This window comes from Aspergillus clavatus, genomic scaffold (assembly GCF_000002715.2).
Source record: "Aspergillus clavatus NRRL 1 1099423829792 genomic scaffold, whole genome shotgun sequence".
Taxonomy (NCBI): Eukaryota; Fungi; Ascomycota; class Eurotiomycetes; order Eurotiales; family Aspergillaceae; genus Aspergillus; species Aspergillus clavatus.
The window spans coordinates 266,262-283,947 of record NW_001517107.1 but is presented as its reverse complement, the minus strand read 5'-3'; the positions used below and the strand labels follow the sequence as shown (position 1 = coordinate 283,947).

General features: G+C 48.7%; 6 protein-coding genes across 6 annotated transcripts, besides 1 other annotated feature; 1 reads left to right on the top strand and 5 right to left on the bottom strand.

Moving 5' to 3' along the window:
- Window positions 1–1,658: 1,658 nt before the first annotated feature.
- Window positions 1,659–2,537, bottom strand: ACLA_043420 (NAD(P)-dependent oxidoreductase; the record flags this gene model as incomplete). The annotated part of the gene is made up of 1 exon (XM_001275048.1): window positions 1,659–2,537. One exon carries the CDS (start codon window positions 2,535–2,537, stop codon window positions 1,659–1,661), a length of 879 nt encoding a protein of 292 aa, XP_001275049.1.
- Window positions 2,538–4,337: 1,800 nt separating this feature from the next.
- ACLA_043410 (uncharacterized protein) lies at window positions 4,338–4,928 on the bottom strand (the record flags this gene model as incomplete). The annotated part of the gene is made up of 1 exon (XM_001275047.1): window positions 4,338–4,928. The coding sequence occupies one exon, from the start codon at window positions 4,926–4,928 to the stop codon at window positions 4,338–4,340; it is 591 nt and encodes a 196-aa protein (XP_001275048.1).
- A 1,390-nt stretch (window positions 4,929–6,318) lies between these two features.
- ACLA_043400 (putative transmembrane transporter) lies at window positions 6,319–7,885 on the bottom strand (the record flags this gene model as incomplete). Its single annotated transcript, XM_001275046.1, has 2 exons — window positions 6,319–7,457; window positions 7,522–7,885. The coding sequence occupies 2 exons, from the start codon at window positions 7,883–7,885 to the stop codon at window positions 6,319–6,321; spliced, it is 1,503 nt and encodes a 500-aa protein (XP_001275047.1).
- A 924-nt stretch (window positions 7,886–8,809) lies between these two features.
- On the top strand, window positions 8,810–10,248 carry ACLA_043390 (putative plasma membrane protein Pth11-like; the record flags this gene model as incomplete). Its single annotated transcript, XM_001275045.1, has 5 exons — window positions 8,810–8,980; window positions 9,048–9,084; window positions 9,147–9,214; window positions 9,268–9,647; window positions 9,708–10,248. 5 exons carry the CDS (start codon window positions 8,810–8,812, stop codon window positions 10,246–10,248), a joined length of 1,197 nt encoding a protein of 398 aa, XP_001275046.1.
- A 1,726-nt stretch (window positions 10,249–11,974) lies between these two features.
- On the bottom strand, window positions 11,975–13,441 carry ACLA_043380 (glycosyltransferase family 2 protein; the record flags this gene model as incomplete). Its single annotated transcript, XM_001275044.1, has 1 exon — window positions 11,975–13,441. One exon carries the CDS (start codon window positions 13,439–13,441, stop codon window positions 11,975–11,977), a length of 1,467 nt encoding a protein of 488 aa, XP_001275045.1.
- A 3,252-nt stretch (window positions 13,442–16,693) lies between these two features.
- ACLA_043370 (uncharacterized protein) lies at window positions 16,694–17,053 on the bottom strand (the record flags this gene model as incomplete). Its single annotated transcript, XM_001275043.1, has 1 exon — window positions 16,694–17,053. The coding sequence occupies one exon, from the start codon at window positions 17,051–17,053 to the stop codon at window positions 16,694–16,696; it is 360 nt and encodes a 119-aa protein (XP_001275044.1).
- Window positions 17,054–17,512: 459 nt separating this feature from the next.
- Window positions 17,513–17,544: a microsatellite.
- Window positions 17,545–17,686: the final 142 nt, after the last annotated feature.

The following is a 17,686-nucleotide window of genomic DNA, read 5'->3' as shown; positions in this document are numbered from 1 at the left end:
GGATTGACACTGGTAGCTTTATTCTGGATGGCGGCTGAGAGTAAGGATGTGAGATCTTCATCCTCTTCTATGAGACGTGAATCTTGGTACTCTATTGGAGCGCTCGTAGAGTTTGAAGGCTGAATCCATATAGTACTCTATACATAAAAGGTGGAGGAAAAAACTATAAAAAGATTTACGCCTGCATCGCCACACCGGCCACCATCGCACCCATTAGCATCATCGGTGCCAGTGTTTTACCTGCAGCATTACCGGAAGCAGTAGTGCTTGTAGAGGCAGCAGTGCTTGAAGAAAAAGAACTGCCTGTAGAGGCAGTTTCTACCAATACAGTATCTGTCACCCAAGGTGAGGGTGCATCCGTCGCCGTCGCGGTAGTAGGAGCGGTGCGACATATTGAAAATTGCCCAGTTCCCGCCACCGTCAGGGTAGCCGAATGTATTTCTTGGACACCAGTACCGGGGAGCTCATAGGTATTCTCGCGTTTGACGGTGTGGTTGCCGATACGATAGGATTGGAAATATGAGCAAGTCGCGGTGGTAGGCGTTGGGGCTCCGGAAAATGTGCAGCCAGATCTTGTATAGCTGATTGCCACCATTAATATGGAGCTACATGTGAGGATTGAGATGGAATGGGACCTACTCGACAGAATCACTGTAAATAATATCATATGCTGGTAGTGTAATGAGGTTAGTCATGGTGCAGCAGAAGGGTTTGAACGGGGCCGGCCTACAACTAGGGGCCGCAATGAATGTTGCGTCTGGACTGAACGAGATGCATGCTGACTCGAAGCTTTCCGGAGGGCAGTTGATTGCGTAGGTTGTGGTTTCATCGTTCTTATGGTCATTGTTAGGAGTGACATCCATCTATAGCGAAACTCTACACACCTCTTCTAACACGCGTCCCTTGTAATCTTTCCAGTAGTTCCCGGAGCAGACATAGCCAACCCAAGGCATCGTCTACATTCCATCAGACTCTGTTGATCACCATCCCGTGCAGACCAGAGAAACATACCAAGACGAATTCCGCCAGGCCGAGTTGAACAAAGCTCAGCTGGAGCAACAAAGCCAACACGTACGAGGTCTGTATTGTTCGTTGCGTACTTGGCCCAGTTTCAATAAGTTTACTGAAACAGGAACAGAGAACAGGAAAAAGTGGGATACCAGCCTGGTACATATCTCCGGCGTGCTGACCTTTTTGTGAAACCTGGAGAGAAGGCTAGAAAAAATTAGCCCTCATGCAAGCCAGAACTAGTTACCCACTAGGTTAATTCTTAGCTGACATTGGGGACGCTTTTAAATAAGCATGCCAATGCCCCAGAGATTTTTGTCAAGGAATTGTCTGACCATTGGGCCCATCTAGAATTGACTACGAGGCATGAGTAAATGTTTGATAACTAGGTGGTCTTTGCGGCTGATTCACCCCTGATAGGATTCTGTTAAGCTTCCTCTCTGTATTATCACGCATCAGGACTGATGCAGAAACCACACATCTTTTACAGAGAACACTCTGTGGTACACTCTGAGGGCTCGCGCAAACACATACAGATCTGCTGTTATGTCGACAAGAGCATTATCTGACCCTCCTTCTTGGACAACTGATTGACGCGTTTGCAACCATTCAGGAATACATGCATATCCTCTCAACAGTGAGCCGTCCACCTAATCTTTCTCAGTCTCAATACTAGTATCCGTGTTGCCCAAAAGTTTTTCCACGGCGATCATATCGTCCTTTCCATGGCCCTGCGCGATTGCCCTGCGGTACAGCGAACCGCAAAGCTGAATCAAAGGGGTTTGAGCATTGGCCTCCTCGGAAGCTGACACGATGAGCTGTGTCAGATTGTAGCAATCCTCCAGAGTCGCCTGGGGTGAGTAATCCTGGCGTACCATCTTGTCGATTTTCATCTTAGAGTACGCCGAAGCCATGGGACCGGCATCGAGCACCTGCCCAAAGGCAGCAATGTCGAGACCCTGCGCCTTTGCAAGAGCCATCGACTCGGCTAGGCCAGCCGTCATGGTGATGAGAAAAACATTAACGGCGTACTTGGTCTTGAGGCCCATGCCAATGTTGCCGCAGTAAATCGCGTCTTTCGTCATAGGTTCAACGATGCTTTTGACCTGCTGAGCGGTATCGAAGTCCCCGGCCAGCATACCGATAAGTTGACCTTGCTCGGCTGGGACCTTGCTGCCACTCACGGGCATTTCAATGAACTGCGCACCTGCTTTCCGGGCCTCGCCAGCTAAGTAGTGACTGAACTCGACAGAAACCGAGCTTGAGTTTACCAGGGTCTTTCCACGGAGAGCTTTCCAGAAATCTTCATTGAGGATAGATTGGTAGGCATTCTCGTCGAATAGCATCGTAAAAACAACGTCGGTCTTTTCTGCAAGCTCCTGCGGTGTTTCGGCCACTATTGCCCCTGCTTGTCTCAGCAGGGGATATTTCGATGGACTTCGATTCCAGACGGCAATGGGGAATCTTCGCGATAGATTCAGTGCCATGGGTGTTCCCATGGCACCTAGGCCCATGAAGCCAACCCGCATAATGCCGCCGATATGTGCAAAGAAGAAGGGGAGGAAGCGGTTTTGGTACGACGGTGGTTTTATGGTCACTCACTCTCTCCAGAAAGCGGGTGTAAGCAAGATTGGGCAGCTAACTGGGGTGCTTGTTGAAATATCTTGAGATCGGTCTTCTAAAATAGCAGAGCGTCAAACATCAAACTAATGGCTATTTCCAGAGTTATCTGAGCGATTCGAGGATGTATATACGATATTCGCAACTCCAGAAAAAAAACCAAAGTCATGGGTCTTTTTATTGATTCGGAGTCCCAAACTGGACATAGAAAGCACCATCATTGTTCAATGCGGGTTACTTGGAGCTTACCAGGGCTATCAACTTTTGAGCTTGCAGGTCACGCAGATTTTATGATTGGATGCACCATCGTTTGCCAACTACCCAGAGCAGTCATGCGGAATCAGAGGACTCCATTCCTAAAGATGATTTGGTGCACTTGGGTTTGCGCCATGACAGCAATCCTTTACTCCATTAGGGCAGCGGCTATTGTCGGCTCCTGACAACCCGCAGAATATCGTATCTCAGGTTAGAGAAGCCAGAGTCAACAAGCCATTCCATCCGATAGACAATAATCACTGCTAGTACAGGCATGAAGAACACATGGTTAGATAACAAATTGCCTCATCTGGATGAGACCCAAGCCAGAAGAACCGCTGATGCATTTTCCGCCGAGATCCTTCCATCCTTGTTCCAGCAGCAAGCTGGCTGACCACTACCATCCATCTAATTATGATAACAGTTGAGTATTCCGACGAACTACCTGATATTTGCTGACTTTGAGTCCATGTGGCTGGCCGCTATAAAACATGAAACGGACCTTAGTGCAGTGCAAGGTCAAGGTTCCGATATACCTAGCAAACCCCAATATCCTCAATTCTTTCCTGTTCCACATTTCCTTATATCCGCCTATCACAGGGAAAGAGGAGGAGGGTTCGAAGGACAAGTGAGATCTCATCTAACAATTAACTTGATTCTGTGATATCAATATTTATTGTCTAGATTGACCGGGCATTACCAGGACACCCGAAGCACCGGGGATACCAAGCAATCTAAGAAGTCAGAACTGACATCGTCCTTACTGCTATATAGAATAATGCTGTTACTATTCTGTTCAACATTATCAATTAAATTATAGCAGATTCCATCATTTTTTCGACGCTTTTTCTACTAGTGCACCCAGTGAAAATAGAAACCCTACAATACTAGGACAGCAGCAGTACCATCATCACCATCATCCATATATGAATGTCGAAGCAAAGCTTTGTTGGTTTCGTAACTCCTCATATAGAATTCTCGACTCCTAGAATAAGCAGAAACTGCATCCGGAAAGAAGAAGACTCCCCATAACCAGGATATACAGCCCCAGTAACTCTGTCCACCAGAGGTTCTTTTCAAGCAATATAGTCGTATACTACAGATATATAGAAGTTAAGAAAGGCAGTGCGTCTATAGTTCTCACAATTTGGTCATAGTTACACTGACCTTTGGCTATAGCTCTCGGAGCTCCTCGCGAATCCAACCTCTCTTGATGGAATACCTCAGGGAAGCAAGAACTACACACAAGCTACCCACCTGGTGCAGGCTATACCTGCCACAGAATTTTACTTTTTCTGAACTCACACCATTCTTGATTACAGGCGCCTGTCTCTTTGAATTTGCAAGGAGGATGTTGTAACGGCGGCCGGAGCAAAAGAATGTGAAACGAAATCAATATCAAAGCAAATCACGAGATGGAAAAGGAAGGGGAGACAAACCATCCAGATCTGTTCCTAGGTCATGTCCTGGCGGATCTCGAGGAGTTCCTCCACAATGTCATCAAAGTCCTCATGGATATTGAGCGAGTCGTCTTTCCTATAGTCAATGTGGCAGTAATCCAACTCATGGTCGAATTTGTAGAAACGTACCAGAGGTCCCACGGCCAGCGCAAGCGAAATGCTCGGCCGAGGGTATGCCTCGAAGGACTGCGCGACAGTGAGCAAGTCCCACTTGGCCTTGCCCTCGAGGAACTTCCACATGTCTGCATCAGGCTCGGGCCAGTTGATGCAGTAGACCGTGAACAGGGGCAGGGACTCCCAAGGACCCTGCGGGTTGCTAATGATGATCTGCGGGAACTCATCCTTGATCTGGACGGGCTCTACTCTGAACACGTTCCCGTTGGGTGATTGAGACACCTCTGTTGGGAAGAAGGGCTTGAGGATCAGCTTCCAGGTGTCTCGCACATCTTCTTGGGGCCAGCTGGGCCGCAAGGCGGAGATCTTTGCGCTGTCCACGAGACTGTATTTGTTCCGGTAGTTCTCGGTAGGTGTCGCCTCCTCTCGAAGCTTATGTTCGCCGGTCGTGGTTATCGTCCTTTGGGTCATTGTGGACGTGGGGCTGATATGAACGTTAGATTTGAAGTATTGGTTTGTTTGAGTTGAGGGCAGGAGAGTAGAAGGATGATGTTGAGATATGCATTGGGGCAATCTATGCAGCGTATTTATAGGTCTACAGTAGGCATTGGTTGAGAGGGCCAGATTAACATAACATGACTACCATGTCCGCAAGATTGAAAGACACATTGTCACTTTGAGATAGCATTTATTGGTGTTTCATGCATCATTTCCCTTTGATTCTAGAGGCCTACAACAAAGGGACTTGAGACATATACCGAGGATGAGACACGTACCACAAAGGCTATGTGGTGTTCCTTGACTCATTGCCTCTTTGCAATGTTATGACATCCTTCTCGTTAGTCAGGAGATACCTGTTAATGGCTTCTGTAATGAAGTACGGTATGGGCCCGATTCATGTTCAGGTAGGGATCTGGTTGGCATAGACTTCAACGTGCATTGAAGGTAATCTTTAGCATGCTAACCAAATGACACTTTTAATGGGTAAAGAGCCATCAAGGAGATCTCAAAGCTTTCTCCTTGTTGGTCGCCCATTTTGATCAAAACTCGCCATTTGTAGTATTCGAGTCACGGAGGGCTCCTCTACGAACTTTATACATTGATATCTCTATTATAGTGCCCTCAGAGTATTCCAAATCTTCCTCATTAAGAAGGATGTATAAGAAGCTTCATATAGACTGTATCTATAGACTAGATTAATGCTCCTGTTGGTAATGCTTATATATTATTGGCGCGGAAGCGTGTGGCTTTAAAGCTCAATTCCTGATAGGAACAAGAAAACAGGCAGTATGCTATGTTAGAAGTTATTGCGCCACAGATACCGGACCTAATCCCAAATGAGTCTTGTCTCTTTCTTCGCGAATAATGAGAATATCATTAGAGGACGTGCATAGGCATGATCCAATAGACAGGGCAATAGACAAGCCAAAAGAAGGACCTGGACGAGCCTTTTGTGGACAGGGGTCGAGTCTGGATGGTCAAAGCATTCGATAAGTAAACCTGGGTCACTTATTTAGATCTTTGAAGACGGTCAGGGGATTATCTTTGTACATCAAAAGGTCTAATCATTGTGCCTTTCTTTACCCGCACAACAAAGCACGCCGAGCGCTTTAGTTTTTAGTCCAAGGGAACCGAGGCCGCTATTCCGCTGGCATGCCTGGGGCTTATTGGTCTCTATCAAGCTTATGGCCCATAGACTACCTATGCCATAGGTTATGGTTAAAGAAATCTTCGGCTTCAAGCGACACAAGGAACTAGTGCTTCTACTTGGCGTATCGGTAGCTGATATGGCTTTGGTTGACAGAACCCTGCAGTCTATATATAGATCTTCCTTTCTCTCTTCCTCAACATTGATACCGAATCACAGACAGAATCGGAATCTCGGGTCATCATCCCCAAGATTGTTCACTACACTGGCATCCCCATTCAACCGGTGGTCACGTTTGCCTGAAACCCGTTTCTTATTCTCGATCACGACCCCGACGGCAAACACGGTGCTCATGATCGCGCACAGCACCATCATGGCCAGCGCAACACCGTAACCGACAAAGTATCTCGGCGCGGAATCCGAGTTGAAGATGTTGCTTGCAATGATGCCTCCAATATTGCCAAAGCCGATCTGGATGGCGAGGCCGATGGCCCGCTTGTAGTGTCCGCCCAGGTTATTCGCCATCCACACAATCGCGACTGGCTGCACGATGTAACAGCCCGTGTTGACGAAGAAGACGGCCATATACCGTACATGCACGTTCAGTCCGCCCAGCTGATGCGGTGGCCCCTGGCAAAGCAAAATGACATAGCCGATGCTGGCGAAGACGGTTCCGAACATGACGAACCCGTAGCGATGCTGCATGCGGTCTGTCAGGTATGACACCGCCAAGGTAACAACCGCGGCGACGACCCAGATTGGGATGCTGTGGATCTGGCTGTCGATGCCGGAGTAGCCGAGCGAGTTTACGATCGACGGGATGAACAGTGATGTCGCGTAGCCGGAGACGGTGATGCTGATGTAGATCAGACTGCCGACGTAGATCTTCCAGTCGGACATGATCCGACGCCACGCGGCGCCGTCCAGCCGATCCATCCTGGCTCCATCGCATCCGTCAAGATCCCGCGCGTTGCGTTCCTTGAGCAAGGCCTTCTCCTCGGAATTGAGGAATCTCGCTTGTTCGGGCCAATCCGCAATCAGGAACTTGGCCGGGATGGCTGAGACGATCGATAGCAAGCCTTCGATGATGAAAATCCAGCGCCATCCGGAGTAGCCTCCCAAGCCATGCATGTGGTAGAGAGCATACGCTAGCAGACCACCAAACGCACCAGCGACGAGACCGGCAACCCAGAGAAGCGAGAAGCGCGTTTGGAAGTCACGGCGGCTGTAGTACATGGACATCAGGTATGCGCACCCAGGCACGAAGCCTCCTTCGAAGAGACCCATGAAGAAGCGGCATGCAACCAGCCCGGCTTTGTTCTTCACCACGCCCTGGCACATACATGTGACACCTGTAGCATAACGTTAGACGAGCTCCTCCCGCCGAGGATAGAGCGCGGAGAGATGATTGCTTACCCCAGAAAAAAGTCAGGATACTGATCCAAGTTGACGGCGAGAACTTCTTCAAGATGATATTACTCGGGATATCAGCGATGATATACGGGACGAAGAAGATCTGCATCCCCAGCGCCATATCCTTCCCGTTCATTTTGAGCTCCTTGAGAATGCCCAAGACCGCCACATTGCCCAGGTTGATGCGATCCAGGAAGCCGAAAACGAAGACCACCCAGAGAGGCCCCATCAGGTGCAGATCGATCTTGCGCAGAAGAGCTCTCTCGCGCTTCGAGTTAACCTGCAGCTCCGGGGATGCAGTTTCCAGGCTACTGCCAGCATGGCTGATCTCATGCTCGGGCTGTTTCTCCATCGTGTCCAGCGCCATCTTGCTCTGACGGAGTGCAGGAGTTCCGAAAGATGGAAGCGTCAGGAAGAAACCCCTGGGCAGAAGAAAAAGAGAAGTAGAAAAAGGGATTGTTTAATCTTCACGGCATGACCAATGAGGAGTGTGGCATGAGAGGGGCTTGCTACGGCAACACCCCTGCTAGCAGACACGGGGCAAGTTGAGAACAATGTAACACTAATAAGCGAGAGGAGATATCAAAAGTTCCGTTTAAATAATGATCCCCTGCAGCTCTTCGAGTCATGTAGCCCCACTAAACATCCCGCCGTCGCAGGGACGATGCTTGACAAGTGAGATACTAAGACGTCTAGTCCAACGGGGATGCAGATGGCATCATGGCTCACGGACCTATCTAAGTTAGCAACAGTGGCTTTGGCCCCAGCCTAGCAAGATTAACAAGCGTATTACCTCTGATCAATTATCGATGCGATCTAGAAATGGCCCACTTTTAGTATATTAGAGCGACATCGGTTGACTCGCGTAGCGTACGTATCTAATAGACTATCACTCACTAACCTAGCGATGAAACAGCTTGCAACGTCCATTTATCTGTTCGCAACCATGCAAGATCCCTGCTAGTACATGGAAAATTTTCCTCTCTGGCCGCGGTCTGCGGTCTCTCATGCCGTCGAACGTGTTATCGGAGAGATCCCAGCCCGTGCTGCGCGATTCGGAGCATGAGTCAGGGGTATATCGAATATCCAGCCATGGTTGACTGTGACTTGTCCTTGAGAAGACGCTACATACATGGAGCCTTTTCATCCTGGTCGCAGTCACACAGATAGTCTATCACAAATAATTGCGCTGTCCCCATTCACGAGTGTCTGGCATTTATGTCTCGATCATCCCCTCCCACCCAGTCCTGCTGTATGATCTGCGATATGTCTCCAGGTGCATCGCTCCGCAATGCCTTTGTTTAGCCACTATGGCAATCTCCCGGACAGCTCCGCTCAGCTGTCCATTCCCTCGCTGGTCTTTGCCATTGCGACGCCGATCGTGGTGATCGCAAGATTGCTGGGCCGTCGGTTCCTGTCCGGCCGCGTTGGATCGGATGATTGGACTATCCTGGTGTCTTGTGTGAGTATTCAAAGGGACACCTGGTGCCCTTTGGCTTCGTATCATCTAACCGAACGGATGGTGGTAGGGCTTTGCGGAAATAGTCTCAATACAGATGATCATCAGTAAGTCCAGCGAGAAAGGATCTCCAACAAGGCACAACTCATCAACCTTCTGTTTCCTCTAGTCTGCGGTTGGGCTTTTGGCAAGCATACCGATGACATGCCCAAGGAATTGCTTCTGAAAACATTGAAGGTGCGTCAATCACTACCAAATACCTCGTTTTCGCAAAAGCTCACACCCAGCAGCTCTACTTTGTCGCCCAGATCCTATACAAAATCAACATCGGCCTGACCAAAATCAGCATCCTACTCCTGTACATCCGTCTCTTCGTCCATCGCTGGTTCCTCTTGATCTGCTGGGTCTGGATTGGCATCATCGTCTCCTTCACGCTCGGCACCGTCTTCTCCAGCATCTTCCAGTGCACGCCGGTGCAATGGGCCTTCGATAAGTCCATCCCAGGAGGCGGCAAATGCATCAACATGACAGCCTTCTGGTACGCCAACGCGACATTCAACATCCTCAGCGACCTGGTCTTGATCGCCCTCCCAATCCCCGTGGTCATCAAACTGCAACTGCCCCACAAATCCAAAATCGCCCTCTGCGGTATCTTCGCCGTGGGCATCTTGTGAGTCCTCCAACCCTTCTCACCCCTTTAAGGGGGACGCTCTACCTAATTGCAATACAGCACCTGCATTACCTCCATCCTCCGCATCACAACCCTCAACCTCGCCACAAACCACCTCGACACAACATGGAACAGCATCGGCTCGTCCATGTGGACCGTCATCGAGTCCAACCTCGGCATCATCTGCGCGTGCCTCCCCGCCCTGCGCCGCCCGCTCTCCTTCTTATTCCCCCGGTTCTTCAGCAGATTGAATAAGAGCTCCGTGGCGCCGGCGTCGCGCGGGAACTCGTCGCGGCCGTTGGACTCAACCCCGAAGAAGGTCGAGGGATGGAGTGTGCTCGATGAGGCTGGAGCGGCGGAGGTGAGAGTCACGTCCGCGGCGGGTATGCGGGACGATGAACATCATGGGATGGACATGGACTTGGATTCTCCGGGGAGATGGGGGGAAATTAGGAAGACTACGAAGGTGGTGGTGCGGTATGATGAGATGGAGAGTGAGATTGAGCTGGAGCAAATATGCCAACCGGCGTTAATGGCGGTGGTTAGCGATTGTCAATCCATGGTCTGGTGGATTTTTTGGCCAGAATACCCAGAGAAATGAATAAACGATGCTCTCCGTTCAATTAACACTACTCAATAGTGACTGTAAAGACACAGCAAGCAGTACTTCGACGCTAGATTCCTGTAACAGTATTTCCTCTAACCTGTTCCAAATGGGCAATGACTATCTGGATAAGTTACGATAGACTCAGTAGGTAAACAGCATGCCGCTGCTTGCAATTTCTGCAATTCCCTGATGAGGAAACTCGCCTTTCGAATATTATGCCCGTAAAGTAAGAACACAAATGGGATCACAATGCATATTGCTTCAACAATTCCAAGAAGAGTACCCGCCCAATTGAGACCCTGTGGCTTATATATCAACGGGCCGGCCAGAATTGCTCAGAAGTAGTCAAGAGTAGTGGCAGTACCCTTGCGATGGAGTGTTTATTGCCGAGCTCTTATCGCAAATAAACCTATAGAAGCACCTAGCAATCCTTAATCAGACTTCATCAGGCCTACAAGCATTCAACTCCTCCCTGGCTATTTCGCAATCTAACCTATTCTGGTCACCTGGCCATGCTGCCTGTCGCCTAGCTGTGGCCTCACTTAAACCGCACAATGTAGTGTCGAGATACGCCGACCAGACTTCTAAATGCTGTTGATACTGATAGTAAGTTATCTTCCTGAACCGTGTAACGATTGCTGATCATACTCAGTCAGCTCGGCGGACCTAAGCCAGGCTGCTTTCTCTCTATCTCCATCTAGTGCCTGGGCGTGGTGGCAGCCCATGGACCCCAGCTTGTTTGTTTCTGAGGCGTCACTGAGCCTCGCTCCTGGATATCTGCCGAGAGAAGATCAAGCGTCTTCGGCTGTAGGTGTGTTTGATAGGATAGGGCCAGTGTCACTGCGATCTTACTACGGTAATGGCAGTTGTGGACGTTCATCCCAGACTCTTTGGAAGCGGTAATTAGCAGACTTCATGCGCCGAGTACCATAGAGATCCGCAACAAGGCAGTCACCGGGTAATATAACTGGTAGCCACAAGGTCAACTGTGGTAGAAATGTTCTGTCAGATGGTAAAGTTTTCAGTCAGTCCAATATCGAAAGCCATGAGTCTGTACATATATCTTCAACGACCTACAGAACACACAGAGTAGCATACGGCGTTAAACCCTATGTTGCCTTGCAGTCAAGAAACCTTGTATTGCTTGTTATTCCACTCAAAACACTCTGTCTACTCACCTTGCTTATACTCAAGTTGAATATAGAAGGTTCCAAAACCACTTACATTGTCAAAGTGCGACTTCTCAAATCCATGCACCTTGAGATAACCCTACGAGACCAGAAATGCATAGAGATCAATAGTAAAACCTTCATTTTGTCATAACTATCCAGAAACCCAATTAATGTCAAGACCCAAGAAATATCAAGAGAAACCCTTTACTGTCAAGAAAACCATCCATGTCAAGGAGATCCATAAAACTCACTAAAGCCAAATCCTCTCTATGTCCCAAACTCCAGCAACCATCATCCCAGAAAAAGACAAGGGAAAGAAAAAGAAAAGGATAAAGGAAAAGCCTAGGAGATATGATGGTCTTGGGGATAACATACCTTGCTCGTGCATCAAGAACCGTGCACTGTCCCTCCATCCATATCCAAGTGTAGCTTTTTGCACACTGAGCCGCGAGACCAGGCGCGTCCAGTGATGCCCCCTGAAGAAATCAAAAGTCCTGTCTTGATGGTCAGTCATTTGCTCTCAGTGTCTATGAGTTAGTCACCAATTGCTAAGACAGGTCGGAAGAGAGGTTTCTTGCATAGGGAGCGATGGGGGCCGCATCACCAGGGACCGGGTGGAACTTGCTGGCGGTCTTCTGGCGCTTGGGCGGGCGTGGGGTAGCGTCGCTGTCCTCGCCCTCATCGTGTTCGCTGTCACTATTATCGGCCTTGCCTTTGTTGACGTCGTCCAGGTTCCGTCCTCCCCAATTCGTTTCCCAGAAAGTCAAGCCTGCATAGAGCTTGATTAGGCTGTGGAAATAGGCGAAAGCAACGTAACCAGGAAGCATAATGAGATCCTGTGGCTCGCGAAGGTAGTATGGAGTTAGCTTGACCATCTTCGAGCAGAAGATCCAGAAAACAAGGTATTTGATGTTCCGGACTGTGCCAAGCTTACTGTTCCAAAGCGCATAGATCATTGCACCATCATAGAACAAGGCGAAGTTCACGAACGACGTAAAGTAGACCGCATAGACGCACCAGGGCTGAGAAAACCAGACGCTTCGATCCGTGAACAGGCTTGCCGAGTTGGACCGCCAGGTTGTCCGGACCCATCGAAGGCACTGAGAGAGGAACTTGGGGTATGTTCCGAGAGTGGTCTCAATCATAGCGTCCTTGCAGTATTGGATCTTCACTTTCCAACCGTGACGCACATCCCAACGGGTGATGAAGTTATCATCATCTGCGCTCAGGGGTCCAAACATGCCAAAGAAGAACCGTTCATTCGTAAAGCCCTTCAGGAATTCGGGGTCTTGTAGTATCTCAGAACGATGCGCGGAAGTCCGACCTGAAACCACAAAGACGCCGCCGTCCATTGCGTTAGTTGCCCGGATTTCGAAGTTATGGCGCTCGAGGTACAATGCACCAAGCATGTTCCAGAAAGACCTAATGTTGAAGCCAGTGTCAGTACGACGGACGCGCTTGTTAGTCCCGACAATGCCTACCTCTGGATCCTCAAATGGGGCCAGCAGTGTTGGAAGAAAACGGGTGGTGGGCCAAAACACGTGGTCGTCGAGGAGAACCGTGATCTTCGTCTTGACGTACCGCAGGCCATGAGCAACTTGGCGGCGCTTGTTGGCCTCATCAGCTGTCTTGACCAGGATCTCTGTGTCAGGGAAACGCCGCTTGAAGGGTGCCACAATCTCGTTAGTCAGCTTCGTCAGCTTCTTGCCGACGGTCACGATGATGATAGCGCCTGGTCCGTTCAGTAAGCACGTTGTTAAGCACTCTTCGAAATCCTGGTTCTTAGGATCGACCGTTGGGAGAATAATGCTGCAGTCCGAAGGGAACAACGTGGGGTTCTTCGGGACAGGTGCGGGTCGATACATAAGCCAGAAGGATATCAAGTGCACGACAAGACGGAGGTAGCGGAACACAAACAGGTGCATGAAAATGACTGTCATCAGGTCAGTGGAGTTCAATTGAAGGAGATAAGCCGGCATCATATCGGTGAGCCAAGTACTCATAACCTCGTACATTGTGGATGGAACCAGAGTAAGCAGAAGGGGGAAAAGCGTGAAGGTGATACTCACCGGAAAAAAGACAATGGGACGGGCTATAACCCAAGGTATTAGTAGAGCGAGGATGAGGTGATACATCCTCGTCTGAGAGATGTCGCTTGGTGTGTGAGCGGTAGAGAGAAGTTTGGGGTCGTTCAATTGACTTAGGTGATCAAGTGTGGAAAAGGGAGGGAAAGAGACAGTTGAGCTTTGTGTCGAAGTAAGGTTCCAGCCGTTGAATGGCAGAGTTGTGGTGTAGTCAGTGTGATGAGGGTGGAGAAGAGGAAGTTGATGAAGACTAAATCTCAGTGAAGAACTACCATATTTATCCCCCATCTTCATCCAAAGAGATCACTGGATAGAGTGGCACTCTGTAGACCCTCACGATCACGCAGGAAGGAATCCATCACAGTGGAAACAGAGACATTGATAGACCAGACACGGAAATCCGTGTTGATGTCTCAAAACATTAACGGAAGACAATGGCATTCAAGACATTTTGAGTGGCTCAATGGCATTGTCCGAACAATGTCATTTTGGCCGGCTGCTCTACAACAAAGAACTCCACGGACCGGGTTGAACAGCTTCATGCCGTAGAGTAAGGTATAGCAGGGTTGACGGGAAACCGAACGGCTGTTGCCATTATAGCGAGCGGATGTAGGGCATCCATTGTATCCGATCCCGTTTTGTTTCCATGAGAGACACCCATGTCTCATATTCTCGGGCATCGAGCAGAACTTCAAAGTGTTCCAGCCGTGTAGAAGGATGTATCTCCCGGTCCCGTAGCATCTTGAACTCTGAACTGTCTTAGAAGCAATTGCAATGCTTTGATTGGCTCCCTGGCCCTTCACATTGGCTACATTGAGGTTCAATATTGCATAATGGCATAGTATTGAACGAAATTATTGCTTGGGATATGTCCGAACTACTTAAAACCCGTGGGAAACTTGGTCGTTCCTCATATGTTAGAAGCAGATCGTTGCCAATGACTGGGGCATACTGCAGGTATACTTAACCCTAAAAGCCTAGAAGCTCGGAACGTGTACAGGCTGTTGAATTGAGGCTGGGTCATACCCCCATTCTGGTCTTATTGAGTCATAAACATGATGGATAGATAGAGGTCGTTTAAAGCTCGATTAAGTTCAAACAAGACTTGGACCACAGAGACCTCATCTTCTTCCTTCCTGCCCTCACTTATAAGCTATAGATACCTGTCGCATTGCCTGCCAATATCAAGATTGGCTGCATTCTACGTAGATCACCATTACGTTGAGAATCAATGTGGAGCCCTTTCGACGAGCTACCCATTTCCACATCTTCATACTACAGGCCTTTTGGCACCATATGGCTATGCTACATGAGAGAAATCTTAAATCTCCCCCTTGGTGTTCTTTATGTTATTTAACATTCCTATATATGCTAACCTAAGGCAATGGAGTATAACTGACCATTATTCTTTGAAATTAGCAGTGTTACTACATATCTTTTTGAATGAGTTGGAGTCACACTCTAAACCAGAATACAATCTGCCACGTTGTCTGAGCAGTCTACTTAGACATGAAGCAGTAATATTGTGTTCAGACTATCTATCAGAATGGGTGCTCCTATTCAACTGACTTGAGATGCTGCAGGTATCCCAGGTGAACTGAAGTGGAAGGATTCATATTTGTTTTAAATATATGGAAGCTATCTGAATGGCAATAGCAGCTTACTCTACTTTGTCTAAGGTTGGTTGGGTCCTACTAGTGAAACTCAACGCCAGGAGCTTGCCTAAACAGATGAAAATGCTGCTCTGTATAGCTTCATATATCAATAAAGATAGACATACCTCCTTGTTACCCTGAATCCTATCCTTCTACAGGATAACTCTTCCATCCTCTTTTCTCATTCTAGATACTTAATAGATGAATATATCACTCCTTTCTAGCAGCATTTGCAAATTCCTCTCAATAAAAAGTTTTTGAACTCTTGATAACTTCATATCATGGTTAAGTCACTTATCATTCAACAACCCATCTTCATCTTCTCCCACATTGTGTTCACCATCTACAAGCTCTTTATCTCCAATGTCCTTCCCATTGTGCTCCTATGATATCAATGATAAACTCCCTGCTTGCAGAGGCTGTGATCTGCCTGATTCTGGCAAGCCGCCAAGATTTTTCTACTTCAGCTTCGATGATGATATCCAAGTTCTAACATTACGCAATACCTCTCCATGATACTCTTCCATCTAGTCGGTAGACACCATAAATTCTGAACGACTGTCGACTATCAGCGAGGAAAGAACTAGACCCCCTCCCGAACACCAACCACATCGATAGATACATTGGTCATCACCCAAACATCCCAAGAACTTCTATAGCGAAGCGTCATTTAGACCCCTCTCGCACTCCAATGGAATCAATCCTTCAACAGGTTATCGAGATGCCCTTCCACGGCAAAGGTATGAAGTATGACGCGACATACCTCGCCAAGCATGAGGACTGGATCAGTCCCGACCCTTCAGGTTCGACGCCCTCACTGTCAGGTAGTGAGGGCATGGAAGTACAACGATGTCATGAAGCCGGGGTATATTCAGATCCTCGCCATCATCAACGTTCGAGGCTTCTAGCCAGAACCGGATGATCATCTATCCACAGACGGGCGGTCTGCAGACACAAGATGTAGACTACTAGATCAAAATGACTTGTCTCCAGAGCCTGTTTCCGACGCAGAAATGCAGCATCTGCCCCAGACTGCTGATCGCCCGCCCACCCCCAGACCTAGTTTTGATCATGGCTAGACGTAGACGCTTGGCGTGAGAATGGAAAACAAGCTTTGGATTGACTTTTGGCCTCCCAGCGGCTTCTGCATCATCATGATGACCGCTCTTTGGAACAAACCACTGTTCTACGTGCGACTAACGCATGGAAAGACGGCGTGTGAGGTTGAAACTTGGCACGAGGGGTAAGAGACTACAGGATTGCGTCTATCATGAATCATAGCTTTCGACCAGCGATACTATCACAGCGTGCTCATCGTTTTCGAAAACGAAGTAAAAACAAGAAAATAGAAAAAAAGATGCCCCAAACAAAACCCATCTAACACCATAGCAATGTGAAAACACGAGCAACAGTAGTAACCATAAACCAATCCTCGTCAAATCGTAGTTCTACACAATTCAATCGTTGGGGGGGGGGGAAGGTGAAGTGTTGGAAGCGTAGCATCAAGCATCAAGCATCAAGCGTGGATTTATAGCTTCTCTTCCGGCGGCCGGGTACTGAGCGATTTCCTCTTTTCCTTGCGTAAGTCCCTTTCCGTTTCAAGAAGGCCCGTCTGGACACATTTGCTGCCGCCCGGGTTTTGTCTTACCCGTTCATCATTCAGCAGCGCGGTCAAGGTGGCCTTGATGCTGTTGTGGTACTCGCGGATCTGCATGTCGATATTGGCGCCGGCGAGCGGCTTGGGGGAGAGATCGCCGCCGGGAGTATTCTCGTCGTCGTCAACGGGGGGGTTGTAAGAGGCGGAGCGTCTGTCGGAGGTGGTTGAAGGGAGGGTAGGGATTTGGTTGGCGGATGCGGCTGGTTGAGGGCTGGGGTGAGCGGGAGCCATTGTTTTGAAGTTGGATTTTGATTGTAGTTGGGAAGGAAGTAATGTTTGATGAGGTTGGAATAAGAGGTTAGGAAGGCCGAAAGTTAGTTGAACAAGGGAAAATACTCCGTAGAACTGATTGCGTCCGAGTGATCAGAATCGAAAAGTTAGATTGGCACTTGTGGGAGTTCTTATACGGTGTTGATACCGCGATACCTTAGAAGCTTAAAAGGTGCCAACGACTTGTCATCGCTAGAACGAGATGGTCTCTGTTTGACGCCACAGATAGCCAACTGTTTGCTACGCCAATGAGAGGCAGGTCGTGGCTGCCCAGCAACATCATAGCCATGGACGAGCTGCTGCTCTGATGATGGTTGGGAGTTCCTACCAACGGTGGTAGATCATGTCATCACGGCTTTCCCTCCGCAGTTCAGGGGGGGAACATTCTACTGTAGTTGCGAGATGATGTGATATCACATTTGTTGCTGCTGCTACTGCTGCTAGTGCTGCTGAGGATAGGTGCAGTTACAATAGCGGCGGTGCCTCTTGCTTGTCATGGGGGACCATGACTGCTGCTCCTGGAGTGGTGGTTGTGATATCACTTGACGACAGAGTTCGACAGATCTATGGCCCTGGAGATCTCACAGAGCCTCT